At 38.9% G+C, this 14,867-nt stretch overlaps 1 protein-coding gene across 15 annotated transcripts in view; it reads right to left on the bottom strand.

Annotated features, from left to right (window-relative positions):
* CAMK2D (calcium/calmodulin dependent protein kinase II delta) overlaps positions 1 to 14,867 on the bottom strand; it is a 330,923-nt gene that overhangs the window by 98,244 nt on the left and 217,812 nt on the right. For 9 of the 15 annotated variants that reach the window (XM_068280781.1, XM_068280836.1, XM_068280817.1 and 6 more), the window contains exon 6: positions 6,185 to 6,257. In XM_068280781.1, the coding sequence (XP_068136882.1) occupies positions 6,185 to 6,257 (73 nt within the window). Of the gene's footprint in view, positions 1 to 5,441; positions 5,515 to 6,184; positions 6,258 to 14,867 lie in introns of all 15 variants that reach the window. The other 6 variants (XM_068280791.1, XM_068280841.1, XM_068280878.1 and 3 more) reach the window with 1 other exon arrangement.

The following is a 14,867-nucleotide window of genomic DNA, read 5'->3' as shown; positions in this document are numbered from 1 at the left end:
CATGTCATGATGTGAATGAGGCCTACCTGAAAGGGCTGAACTGGTGATCATTTTGGCAAACTATCCCAATGGATAAAAGTAAGATGCATGTAGTCTGTGTCTATTTCATCCAATATAGCTGGCCATACACTGGCCCGATTTGCCGCCGTTTCGACAGCAGATTCGATCACTGGGATCGAATCTGCTGCCAATCGTTCCCGCTACACGGTGAATTTCGATCCATTTCGTCTGATCCCGTCGATCGCTCCGTGCGGAAAATTACAGTCGATCACCCGCTAGCGGCGTTCGAGTGCCCGACGACCAACGCAATAGAGAGGCAATACATTACCTGCTCCGCCGGCGCGACTGCCCCCGCTGTCAATGCTGCTTCTTTTCCGCTCTGGTCTCCGGCATGCTTCAGTTTCTCCTGCCCGGCAGGAAGTTAAAACAGTAGAGGGCGCTCTACTATTTAAACTTCCTGCCGGGCAGGAAGAAGTAAAGCATGCCGGACCTGGAGACCAGAGCGGAGAAGACAGCGGAGACCTGGGGACTGGAGTCGCGCCGGCGGAGCAGGTAATGTATGCGGGCATGCGGGCGGGGGGAGCGGCAGCAGCACCACCACCACAACAGATTGTGAACGGTTTCAGGCTGAAATCGGTTCACAATCTGTTTGCAGTAAAGGTAGCCATACGATCCCTCTCTGATCAGATTCGATCAGAGAGTGATCTATCTGTTGGTCGAATCTGATGGCAAATCGACCAGTGTATGGCTACCTTAAGTTCAGACTTGCTTTAGCAAACTACAGCAAAGAAAACAGTACATCTTATTTTGAAAGCCATAGGGAAGCAAGACGCACAATCTGGGTTTTCTGCAGCCTGTGTCCCTGACAGGGGAAGTTTTCTCCGCCTTTAAATATAGTAATAAGTGACCACAGGGACTTAAAGTAGGATAAATGTCTGAGACAAGCAAACAATGATAACAAAGAACTGCAGAGGGAGGAATATTTAGAATCAGCTGGGATTTTATTGCGGTTATTTGCTTTTTGTCAAAGTAGTAGCCAGCCCAGTCAGCGCTCACAGAGCCAGTAAATAAGGAGAATTAGTAACAATGGAACACAGACAGCAACAAAAACCTACCTATCCAGTCCATAATTAAAAAATGTTTTGTTAGGTTTTTGCTTTCAAACAACACTGTTTATTGGTGGTACAGTGCCTGCACTGTGAACATAAGATAATCTGCAGTTGCATGCCAAAACGTGGCATTCAGTTGTGCTAAATAGTTGTCGATTATCCTATCAATATTTCCACATCTGCGAAAGTCAGAAATGCATTAACTCGGTACTGTGTTTACTGCATTTAACCTCTGATGGAGATAATTAGAACTGAATGGAAATGAGCAATTTGCTGTCTTACTAATTGACCGGGGGCTTTGAGTAGATGGATTTAGAGACTAATACAAACTGCATTTTTTAAAACAAGGTATGTGAATTCTCGCAACAGAAGAGTGAGTCAATTAATTCAAGCAGTATCTAAAATGAGGCATAAATCCAGGGGCCATCTAAGCTCAATGAGCAGAGAAAATGTTCTCTCTCCTTTTTTTCCTCTCCACACGGCTATTTTAGTATGAGTTGGTATTCTATTTTTACTCTCAGGAAACGTATTTGCTGTATGAGGAACACTTCTGTGAAACAAATACTCGTTATCTCTCCATAATAGAACAAACTACACATTTTTAATCTCTTTCACGCTACATTATACTTCACTAAAACTTTAAACATCTTTTAAAATCTATTAGCTTAATGGATGGGGCAAATAAAAGACTACAGGGGAGTTGTACATATAATAATATTATGTTATGACTGTGTTTAGAGAACTGGAGACTCAGGGCCCTTTTCCACCAGCGCGTTTGCGCTGGCTGAATCGCAAAGTCGCAAACCGCTAGCAATTTTACAATCGCTACGGTTTGCTTTTTAACATAGGAATCGCGGTAGGTCATTTCCACTACCGCGATTCGTTTTTTACCCGAATGCGAGGCGGAGCGATATTTGCCGCGATTTTGCTATGCAGTGCATAGCATAGCAAAATCGTGGCCGCAAAACGTCGGGGAATCGCCGGTTTTGCGATTCAGCAATCGCTAGCGTTCAGCGTGAACGCTAGCGACTGCAGGTGGAAAAGGGCCCTGAGGGATACAGCAGATACGTACTACATTCTTTTATATATTGGCTGCTATGAGAAGACAAATGTTAGCAACTCTTGCCTGTGTCATATCAGATCAGAGGATTGCTAAATGGTTGGTGAAATAACTGCCATTCAGTTGTAGTAGGGTGCCGCAGCTGCAGCGAATACTTTTAGGAAAAAGTCAGGACTACTTGGAGAAAAAAATCCAGACTACGGCCTGGTGCACACCAAAACCCGCTAGCAGATCCGCAAAATGCTAGCAGATTTTGAAACGCTTTTTCTTCTTTTTCTGCAGCGTTTCAGCTAGCGTTTTGCGGTTTTGTCTAGCGGTTTTGGTGTAGTAGATTTCATGTATTGTTACAGTAAAGCTGTTACTGAACAGCTACTGTAACAAAAAACGCCTGGCAAACCGCTCTGAAGTGCCGTTTTTCAGAGCGGTTTGCGGTTTTCCTATACTTAACATTGAGGCAGAAACGCATCCGCAATCCAAAATCTGCAGCAGCCCGGGAGTATGCGTTTCTGCAAAACGCCTCCCGCTCTGGTGTGCACCAGCCCATTGAAATACATTACCCAAGCAGATCCGCACCCGCAAGCAGATCGCAAACCGCAGCGGAAACGCTCCGGTGTGCACTAGGCCTACAAGTACAAAACAGCAATCTGGAGACCTCACAGAGGAGGAAAAACAGCATTCACATGCTACTGATACAGCTCCTACTATACCTGATGAAGATAGTCAAGGCTTTGAAATGCATTATTTTATGCAACCAAGAAATATCTACTAATTACTGGTAGTGCTGTCTCTAAGTTTTATAATATATTATTATATAGCACTGCCATATTTTGCATCACTTTCCAGCGTACACAGTTAGGCCACTAATTATTTCTTAAATAAGTTTACTATCTAATCCTTACCACAGTGCATGGGAGACTTTAGATTCAGAGCAGGTCTGCAGCTATAGCTAGTGAGTGAAATTTGTGAAGAAACAGGAACAAGGGTTGCTGGGCGTCCATACCAGGAAGCCACTCTGACTTCAGAAATCATATTGGGGCTCAGGAGAGAGCAAGAATGTAGAATAGCATGCACATTACCTCCAGTTTGTACTGCAGCAATCCGCTACAATGGTTAAATGCAGTGGTGCTCAGCAAGATTTCGGATATCCAAACTACCCAGATAATCCAAATTTTTTCCACTATCCGAACTTTGAATAACAATCCGGATATTTTTTAAAATCCGAATAGACTATTCGAGCAAACTAATAATAATGATCATTTGCCTGGATTAGTACTATGTAGTACCAGTTATTCAATGAAATTTGAGGAGAAATCTGCCTGAAAATCACTACGATCACTGCTGAGGTGCCTCCTAAAGTGTTAAGAAGATGACTTACCCAGTTATATATTGTACATCAGGCATATCTCACACCCTCCTGCATCTCTACATTTGATCCAAATGCCTCTGTAGATTATCCTAAATGCTCAGCTCACACCCCATCCTTTTACCCCCTACACTGAGAGTGACCCCCAGTCGCAGCGTTTTGGAAGCAGATAGTGCAATTTCTTTCTTTGTGATAACATGGGATGTCCTGTAACACTAGACCAAGTATTTTGTATTCTAGGATTAATAACTGATGAAAAACACCAAGACTTTTACATATCAAGCTTTATTTCATGTCAAACAGGAAATTGCACTAAAGTGGTCATCTGCAGAAACTCCTACATGCCAGGGATGGATGGCAAGAGTTGACCATATGCTTTCCTATAGAAATCTGATCTAGTATAAATTGGCCACTAATGATCCAATCTTTTTCATCCAAACTTACCTAATCTATGTAATAGAAGAGTAAACTGGGTGAATATATTGAATGGATACTATAGGCGGTCCCTTATATTACATAGAAATAGTAAGACTGGATGAAAAAGATTGAATCATTAGCGGCCACCTATATGCGGATTAAAAGATAGACACTCAGTATAATGACCCAAACAGTGGTAATACCTTTCATTATATATAAGACATCTGATTGCTCTTATCGCCCTTTTATTCCCTGCTCATTGTATATGGTCCTGCATCCTTTTAACTAAATGGATGACTGTTGGATGTTCTCCCTTCTTTTTTATTATTTACATAATAATCACAACATTTGTATAGCGCTTTTCTCCTATTGGATTCAAAGCGCTCAAGAGGCCACCCTGCAGTGTTAGGAAGTCTTGCCTTGGACTTCTTACTGAATAGGTACTGAACCTAGCCAGGATTGGAACCCCGGTCTCCCATGTCAAAGGCGGTGCCCTTAACCAGTACACTATCCAGCCACTACTACTTCTTGACGAATGTGTCCTGCCACATCAGTTTCCGCAATGTGCCCTCAATGTTCCTACTCCATGCTTTTATGGATTTTACGGTATATACTGTGCATCTTGTCTCTGAGATATTTTTTTTATATGATTTGGTAATATCAGCAGTATTTTCCTTTTCTCAAATAAACATTTTCTTGGTTAAAAAAAAAAAAAATTTGTATTAACTATTACAATAAATTTATGAGGCTTAAAGATCGTTAATATCCAGAAATGTACAAGGACTCCTGAATGATCACATGATGATTTATCTGGGATATTCTCCTAAATTGGACATAATGCACCAGGTATAGGGCTAGGTAATAGTGCCCAACAGGCTAGGATGGGAGATGGGTAAACATTAGGATCACTGACATACAAAATGAAATGTATTTCACTAATTATAATCATAGCTGTAATACAAGCTAAGCATTTATATATAAGTCTGCATGTCAAGCCAAAGCATTCACAACACTCTTTAAAGCACTTTATCACTCTCTTCCAGCTGCTTTATCAGTGCTGCATTATGTTACTAAGCAAAACATTCTGCAAACATTACCAGTCACACATCATAAGTCTGAGGATTAAGTGTGCAGCACTACGCTGGGCATCATCCTCATTACATTCCAAATTAGGGTAAAGGAAGCATCTGTAATTTTGTTTAATGTAGTTTATTCAGTTTTCGTGCCTGTAAGAAGCAATATTTATTTTTGACAATTAAATTGCACTGTAAGCCCCCCTCTGAATCACAAGAGTATCAGGAACACAGTTTTTTTCATATATGAATTATTTAATCAGCATCAGAAAATGTCACAAAGCAGCTGATGTTTGCTTGTAATTAGCAGAGATGAAAAAGCCAGCATTATGGTACAGACTAAACTAGCAATACAGAACTGAACAGCACACAAGCATTGCCATTCCATCATAAGAAATTGTTGTAAAGGCATCACTTACCTTGAGGTCTCGATGGACTACGCCCATCTGATGGCAGTGTAGCACAGCTTCCAAGATCTGCTGAATGCAATGACTGCATGCAAACACCAGGGGGTGTGTGTTAGTTCCAAGCTTACACCCACTGTCTGTACACCGACAGGAAGACTGGGTTTAAAAGTACAACAATAAAACAACTGGCAGTGTTGCCAGCTGTGTCATGCTTAAATTATATATCATTTTCCGGCAAAATATATTTACAGTCTGCAAAGTATTAGACTCAAGCAGGCCATGGCTACAAAAGGAATAGTATTTATCGCAGGTGGAATTGAAGTTTGTTATTCACTTCAGAATGACAATTTTATATAGAGAAATTAACCAGCAGAAAAGCAAATGACCAGTTCTGGTTAAACTCGATGGACGAATGTCTTTTTTCAACCCAAATAACTATGTAACTAAGTTGTTGTACAAATATAACCCAAGGTCTGAGGGCAGAAGTGGGAGGTGAAGTCTGCAGGCTGCATAAGGAATCATGGCCACACCCTTTTATGTCATGCAGAGTAAACACATACTATACATTCACAGTACCGCCTGGCTTATTAACCTACAGGCCATGATAAATATGGAGCCTGCAGACATCATGCACATAACTTTATTCAACTTTTCAATAAAGGGCACGTGAGAACAGGCAAAAAACAAAAAGATACGCTTCAGCCATTTCAATCCTAGGTGCAGCATTAAGCAACTTACTAGTACCAGATACTGACCTTAAGGTCTCTGTGAACTATGCCATTAAGATGACAATGATTTACACTTTCTAGAATCTGCTGTATACAATGACTGTGAAGACACAAGGGCAGAACGAAAGGGGAAACATTTTAAAGGCAAATCATTAACAATACACAATAAACAAACATACACAAAATACACAAAGACCTTTGCACAAACGTCAGACATGTAACGTTGCTGTCATTTATGACATAACACATAAAAGGGCATGAAAATGTACTTATTTGCACATGGAATTGCATGAGGGAAAAGATCACACTTCGATTCCATGTTTAGCAAGAGGTGGCCCATGAAGAATACTGTACATTTTCAACACAGTAGTGCTTTTCCATTTAAAATAGAATTTCCACAGTCAATAAAGAGTTGAACACAGCAGGATCACGGAAATATGAAAAAGTGGGAAACATAAGACAAAAAGGGGTGGATCTATATAAATAAATACAAAAAAAGAAGGAAATAAAAAAAAAAAAACTGAAGAAACTGTGTTATGGCAAAGCTTAAAAGGTCACTATGGCGAAAAATGGTAAAAATTTAAATATATGCAAACACAAACAAATAAGAAGTACTGTATGTTTTTTCCAGAGTAATATAGGCCATAAATTACTTTTCTCCTATGTTGCTGTCACTTTCAGTAGGTAGTAGAAATCTGACAGGTTTTGGACTAGTCCCTCTCTTAATGGGGGATTCTCAGGGATTTATTTATTTTTAAAAAACACTTAGTGAATGGCAGTTGCTCTGTCCAACTGCCAAAAGACTGTGTAGTGAGCAGGGAAGCTGGCCACCATCATTGTTTAAATCCTTTTTAGGGAATAGCTTTATAACGAATAAAAGCCTTGCTTAGAATCCCCTATGAAGAGATGGACTAGTCCAAAACCTGTCGCTTCTGTCACATTGTTACTACCTGCTGTAAGTGACAGCAACATGGGAGAAAAGTAATTCATGGCTTATTTTATTCTGGAAGAAACATACTTCTTATTCTGGAAGAAACTCCTTTTGTGTCACCAGCCCCTCCCTCTAGATTGTAAGCCTTTGGCAGGGCCCTCTCCCCTTGTGTATCATACTTGACTGTGTGCACTTTACCAAGAATTTGGAACTAGTAATTTTTTACCACTACCATTCCAGTTTATGATCTGGCATTGTACTATTATCTGCATTGTGTTATGTATCTTATTGCTATTACCTGTATTGTTGTATCTATGGTCTGTTACCTGTATTGTTCTGTCAACCCTGTTATCATTGTCTGTAATCCTATTTATTGTACAGCGCTGCGTAATATGTTGGCGCTATATAAATCTAATAAATAATAATAATAATAATTTGTCTCTATTTGCACTTACTGTATTTTAAATTTTGCATTTTTTCGCCATAGCGCCCCTTTAATGAGCAGGTTTTAATCGACAGAGACTTTTCTTCATGGCAGATATTAAATACTCTAGTTCACACGTGTAGTTATTAAACTTTCTTGTGCAGTCAAGATGGACAGTTTAAGTAAACATATAGAATGCTGAGAGCTATATTATGAACAAATGCTACATGCTTAACCTAGTAGTTACCACTTGAAGCCTCCCACATAAAAATCGATTTTATTTCAGCTCATCCATTTAAATGTAATGGTGTTCTCTGGTGCCCTGAAGGGATCCTAATTCATTCTGCTTAGCGGTGTAACATGCTGTTTATGAACAAGTCAGAAGCACATGAAAAACTGTGAAGAACCCATGTAATCACTGCCATGTCATAAAGGACAGCATAATGTTATTCCATTATTTCTACTACTGGTAGACATACCAGTCTGTCAGCAATCAGTACAGCCAGAGCCAGAATACAACCCCCAACTTACAGTATTATGTTCAGGCAATAACTAACTAAAGTTACTATACAATAGTGTAACTTTTAAACCAGTGTTACCAGCCCTGGAAAACCTGCCTATTACTGCAGTCTTCTATTTGTGTTCCTAAGTGTACTAGGCTGACTATAGCTATGAAACTAGGTGGCTCGGATAAGTGAGTTCTTAAAGGAATACTATCGATTCACATATTTTTTTCAATTGACACAGGAATTGTTTGGGAAGTGCTGGTAAGTACTGGTGTATACATTTTAGTAGCAACTTCTTTGTTTACTGTTAGCAAAATACATTCAAAGTTTACTGACGCCAAAACTGACGGCTGACTGAGCCATGAGGAGAGGGGAAATTCCCCTCACACTTGATCAGTTAACTCTATGTGCCGCTCTATGTGTGACAGAGAGAGACAGGACACAGGAGCTGCAGCTGTTGGGAGCTCTGTTTTTGACTGAAGTGTCTGAAGAGAGCAGCGGAAATGTAACGAATTGTCACAGCTTTTTCATATTGTTTTTGCTTTCAGAGTTTGATATGTTTGATATTTTCTTTCTGTAGTCTGATATGCAACACTGGCTGTGCATTGAAGCAGACACCCCTTCTGCAATTGATTTGTCCCAATATAGCTAAATCCTACCCTCAATAAATTACAGCTTTTTCCTCTGATATTTAACATGAAAAGTAGGAAAATGTTTACACAGCTACTTAGACATTATTTGTACATTGTCATTTTAGAACACTTGGGTATCGATAGTATTCCTTTAACAAAACACATGAACAAACAGTAGAAGTAATAGAATAGGTGTAATTGGTAAAAATAAATGAACCTAACAAAATATATATTATTAGTAAAGCAATGTAACCATTTAACTGTTGTTCATTTTATTAGTTAAATACAATTGAAGCCTATATTATAGTTCTTGTTCAACTGGAGGAGGACAACACTAACACTGATGGATTTGTTAATAAATAGCATTGCTTTATTTGTTGGAAAAAAAAAACTAAAGATCTAATAGTCAATATATGTAATGAAGTATCCATGCTCGGGTTACCTCAGAATGTTGGGTCAGCCTCTAGTTTCCCAGAACCATATTAAAATCTGTATTGTATCAAAATGTACTAAGTCAATAATACTAATGAAAACCTTTTCTTTCAGGCTTTTCCTCTCAAGGCTGTAATTAGAGGTGCCGCTTGGGTGAGCAATCCAAATGCTACAATACTAAAGGAAATCTTGGGAAATCCAATACACAATAGGCTGAAGGGCCATCAAATTCACCGAGCACTTTTTCTGACATTACACCTTAATGATTTTTTGAGCCTATTAAACTGCTCGTGTTATATTTGTAGTATGCAGCTGGCTAGAGAGTTTTTGCTTATCTCCTATTGTAAAATGCTTCATTAGGAAAGGGTTGTACGTGTATTGCTAAAACACTTTTTTTTGCATTTTACTGGATATTAAAATCACAGCTTTTTCTACATAGTGATAGCAAAAGCAATTGGTTGTAGAAAATGGAACAGCCCCTAGGAGCAAGGCACCACGCAAAAAGAAATATGGATGATAGAACATAGGTGACTAATATGTTGGATTGTATACATTTAGGCTACATCACTTTCTAAATGTAGCATCTATTTTTATTGGAGTCCAGATTGGTAAGCTTTAGACTGTCAGAAAATGTAAACAGTCATGTTAATTGGAGTACCCATGGCCAGATGGATCAGGGATCTCCACCGAAAAGCGATCGTTCCCCGATCCATCTGGCCGAATCTGCATGGGTCGTTGGCGACGTCAGAAACGCACAATCATTCAAAGGATCATTTGCACAATAGCAGCAAAACCCACAAAATGATCAGAACGATACTCCACGATTTAATCCAACATGACAGTTGTTTAAAAACAAAAGATCGCTGTGGGTGGCGTGCATCGTAAAATATTGTTTCACAAATTATCTTCTGTGCTGAAAAATCATTCACAAAAATCGTGTTGTGGGTATGGGCCTTAAGAGAAAGCCAATACAGTTAAAAACACACTATATGTAGCTTTTGTGTAGCAAATATTGTACAAAAAAAAAGAGCCAACCCACCAATGAATGCATGATAAACTCCTCACATTCATAAAAAATGTAAGCCAGCATAGGTACCTTAATAAACAGAGCTATATTGAGGAAGGGTGCACTGTCAATGGAGAGGGGAGGAGAAAAGACTGGTTTGCAGCAGTGGGTTAGTGTGAGCAGTGAGCTCTGTCCTGTTGGATTACTAAATGAGGATGGGAGCAGCTGATTCTTGGCCGAAGATTATCTAGTGTGTGGCTCGACTCTGCAAACCAAGTATCTCTGGTATAGCTACATCTCCAGAGGAAACCTCACCATTTTGAGAATGACGAGGGGCAAATATTAAACAAAGAGAACATTGGTTTGCAAAATGGGTGAATGAGGTCATCATTGTCACAAGTGGATGCAAAAAAATAAAAGCAGTGGGCACTGCTGCTTGACTAACTGTCAAAAATGGAACAAACAGTGGCAGAGGTATTTTCAACACCACTTGTCACTAACATATAACTGTGAATGCCTAAGAATTTCCTCAGTTCTGTTAGAACTGTAGAAGTTTCTCTGTTGTAGTGATGAAGCATCAACCAAAGCCACAAAATATTGACAATTTTCAACCGTCTTATTTTTCTTTAGCTATGACCTTGATGAATGAGAACTTTCACAAAAATACCTGTGGGACATCATCACTCCCCAGCAAGCCTCTGTTGAGCACTGAAATGTCATAGTTCTCAAGAACTTCAGAGCCATTCGAGTATGAGAAAGCATTAATCAGTGCCACGGAATATGTTGGTTGCTTTATAAATCAATAATAAATATCATAATAAGAATTACATTTTTAGGCTTATATGCAATTCACTTTTCTCATAACTTTCTTCCCAGGTGATTTTTTGACACCTCATAAATATAATGCCTTTTTGACCACAAGCAAGCGAGAAAATACTGAAAATAATTTAGGTAGTATTTTTTCACCTACTTTTTAATACTTTTTCAGTTGTAAAATGCTGAAAATGTATTTTAAAGAGAAGATAAAAAATCATCTCTAAGTAGAAAACTCAAGAGAAAAAGTTATTTGCCTAAGAACCATAGGCCCTAAATCATTTACTTTACTTATCCTAAGTTTTCTTCCAGGAGATAATTTTTCATCTTCTGTTTAAAGCGGAATATAACCCTGCATTTCAACTTTGCTCTAAAACATTATTTACAGCATATTATATGCAACCAGCATTTTTTTTACTAGACCAGCATTGGAAGGGTTAAACACAGAGGTTTAAAGTTCCGTGGAGAGATATGCAGAAGTTCAGATAAATACATTTAACTACATAGAATGTAACAAGTGATAAATGTTACACACTCTTTGGCTGTCCTCCAGCTCCTTCTCAGTCAGAGAGAGTGAGTCACATGCCACACTTAGATACATTTATGTAAACAAAATGTATCTATGTCAGCTTCGGATGCGTCTGCAGTTCTGTCCAGGAACTTTAAAGTTCTGTGTAACCCTTCCAATGCTGGTCTAGTAAAAAAAAATGCTGGTTGCATATAATATACTGTAAATAATGTTTTAGAGCAAAGTTGAAATGCAGGGTTATATTCCGCTTTAAAATGACTTTTCAGCAGTCTGGTATTTAAAAATTACCAAAAAGTAGATGAAAAAGTACTGTCAAAATGATGCTGGGTCCTTGCTTGCTGGTGGTTTAATCGGCATTCTATTGATGAGGTGTGAAAATATCACCAAGGAGAAAACTTAGGAGAGAAAAAGAATTAAAAAAAGGACCACAATATTCTTATTAATCACAAGATATGATGGGCTGGAGTTTTTAAACAGATAGTTTTACAACTACTCTCAACTGTTCCACCTCTTTCATCTGTTCTGTATGCATTCCTTAAATCAATCGTATTAATCCTAACATCTTCATGTTAAGAAGTAAAATGTATTCTTACAACTTTTTACATTGCTGAAATGCAATTCAATTAGGTTGTGGATCTAATATAGGAAGAGTACACTTCTAAAAGCTAAAAATTGCTGTTGCTGCAAATATCTCATATTCCTACATTACGCAAGTGTCAATATATATATATATAAAATTCAGGGCTGGAAAAATCCCAGTTGCCAGCTGGTGACTGAAATTAGGCTGTTCATGGAATTGTTGTTTGTTAATCTCCCCATTTGCTGCCAGAGATGCTGTGGCCAACGTGAAACCTAGCAGCTACTGTGAAGTCTCTAGATACTGTTATGTTTACTTGCTCCTACCTGCTACTTGCAGCTCCAAATCACTCATGTGCAGTGTTCTGGGCAACTTATGTGCAGTGTTCTTGGCAACTCATGTGCAGTGTACTAGTCAGTGGTGCTGCCCGGACTACATGGCATAGTTAGAGCTAAGGTGGGAAGAGGGGCACCAAAATTATAAAACAATAAAGAACAGTTAAAAAGGTAAGAAATATTTACCTCAACAGTAAAACAAAATAACAGGAAAATGATTTTACTGGAAAAAAAACAACACACTGCACAACGTGTTTCACAGGTTACAACTAACTCCTCAGGTCAATATCAGTGTCTTGAGGGAAGTGCAATTTGGCTCAAACTGTTCTTGTTTTATAAATTTTAGGGCACCTCCTCCCACCTTAGAGAAGTCCAGAAGGTCCGCACACTGAAATGTAACCAAATCCTTGTTTATTAAAAAATCATGGCACAGATCCATTCCATGACCAACAAATTGAATAGTGCATTCTGTGCTTTTACCTTGACAAAGGGGACCCTACGGGGCGATTTGTTGGTTATGGAATGGATCTGTGTCAAGATTTTTGAATAAATTAGGATTTGGTTACTTTTGAGTATGACCTTCTGAATTTCTCTGATTGCATTTCTGGTCACCGCAGGAGCAATGTGCAACTCTTCTTCTGCTGCTTGTTCCTCCCACCTTAGTTCTGCCTTGACCTTCCTTGGGTGTCAGGAGTCAGGCCAGTTGCTCTTTTACCCAAGAGATTCTCCTGGTCCTCACTATATTCTTTTTTCAGGGTGACCCACAATTTTCAGAGGGTGGTTGGACCCACCGCACTCAAAGATATGAGCATAGAAAGGGCAGCCTGTGTGTGAATGAGGACAGCACAGAAGTCCTCGCAAGTAAGGTGAAGCTTGCAGTGTTGTGCTGTGTATGTGTAATTGTGTGTGTGTGAATGTGCATCTACTGGTATTGAGTATGTGTGCATTGGTCTTGGTATATGTGTGTTCTGATCCTGTGTGTTTGTGTGTGTGTGTATATGTATGTATGGAAATTAGGATAATACCCATGGCATGTGTGCTCACATAACTGGTACCACATATGGACTAAAGAATCATCGTCACATCAATGACTGTTACATTTTAATGTACTTGGCATATAGTAATTGAAGTTACATGTAGGAAACTCAGTGGCTGAGAGAAGAAATTGCATGGTCACACTTAGCTAATGTCATAGACATAAAAGTGCATATAAACTCAATAAACTCTAATAGAAAATAAGTCAACTATGAAAAAAACTTTAATATAAAGCCTCCTTCTTAACTGCACATATCTTCCTATATTAAGATGATCATCACCCAACTTACTGCTTTGTGACAGAAAGCAGTAGAGGTTTAGCGACTGTAATACTATTGCCTGGGCCTCAGTAGAGACAACTACATTGAACACCAGCATGGACACATTACAAGCTGGAATTATTCAGCCAAGCATCCTTTTCTGTGTACAATCCTTTTTTGATGTATATTGCTAAGGCATTTGCTCTATTCTGCGTAGAAATATCGGCAGAACATCTGTGGGATGATTATGATACCATAGTGCAATCTATCACTGTTGTGCTGTGGGAGGTGGAGGAGAAGATCGCATCACTTTGAAGATCAAGACCTCTTCCACTTCAATATTCTCCAAATACTGATAAGCAGAAAATGATCAGCTACTTAGGATTATTTCTAACATTTTATTAATGGCTTATAAAACTAGTCTGAAGAGGAAAGCAGCTGACTGTAAAATGAGAAAAAATACATAAACCTTGCCTAAAGAGGGGCTTAACAAAAGAAACAAAAACAGTCTGGATGGAGAGCGTATATAGAGCAGTTACAGTTGCCAGTGAAGTGTTCCTCAATTATGATCCAGTTTAAGTGTTATTATGTTTTTGTGCATATAACTGAAAACACTGCTCAGTGCCAAAATGTCTACTTTGCCAATAATTAGTTAGCGTATTATAATAGAAAAACGAGGTATAAACTACACAGTGTGCCTGAGAAATTGTCACTGGTTGTGTTTCCAAATTGTTGACATGCTGTGTGTGTTTACATATGTATTTACATGAGTGTTTTTTAACTGTTAATGAATGGAAGATAAAAATCTTCGAGACAGGTGACAATTAAAAGGTCATGTTCACAGGTAGAGGCCATTCTCTTTCATGTGGGGCAATGCCATTAATGAGGATAAGATCATACCAATAAAATGCTCAGAAAAAACATATTTTTAATATGCACTTATTGGGGGTTCTGTCAACAGTAAGATTTCTGAAGGTACACATACGATAACCATCGGCAGAAGCGACCAATTATGGCCACTTCAACCGAAGATCACTATGTTTGTACGGTGGCCACTAATGAACCATACTGTCGAATCCTTAGTGAACCCCTAATGCCCATACAAGACTCGTCACAATGCTATAGAATCTACTCTGCATTGTGACAAACATCGTCCCTCCGCCCCTCTCCATAGCAACAGAACACAGATGTGTGTGTACAACATTGTTTCCTGACTTGTAGCCCGAGGGA

This window comes from Hyperolius riggenbachi, chromosome 1 (genome assembly GCF_040937935.1).
Source record: "Hyperolius riggenbachi isolate aHypRig1 chromosome 1, aHypRig1.pri, whole genome shotgun sequence".
NCBI classification, from domain to species: Eukaryota; Metazoa; Chordata; class Amphibia; order Anura; family Hyperoliidae; genus Hyperolius; species Hyperolius riggenbachi.
The sequence above is the reverse complement of the archived record's forward strand: the minus strand, read 5'-3'. Positions and strand labels throughout refer to the sequence as shown.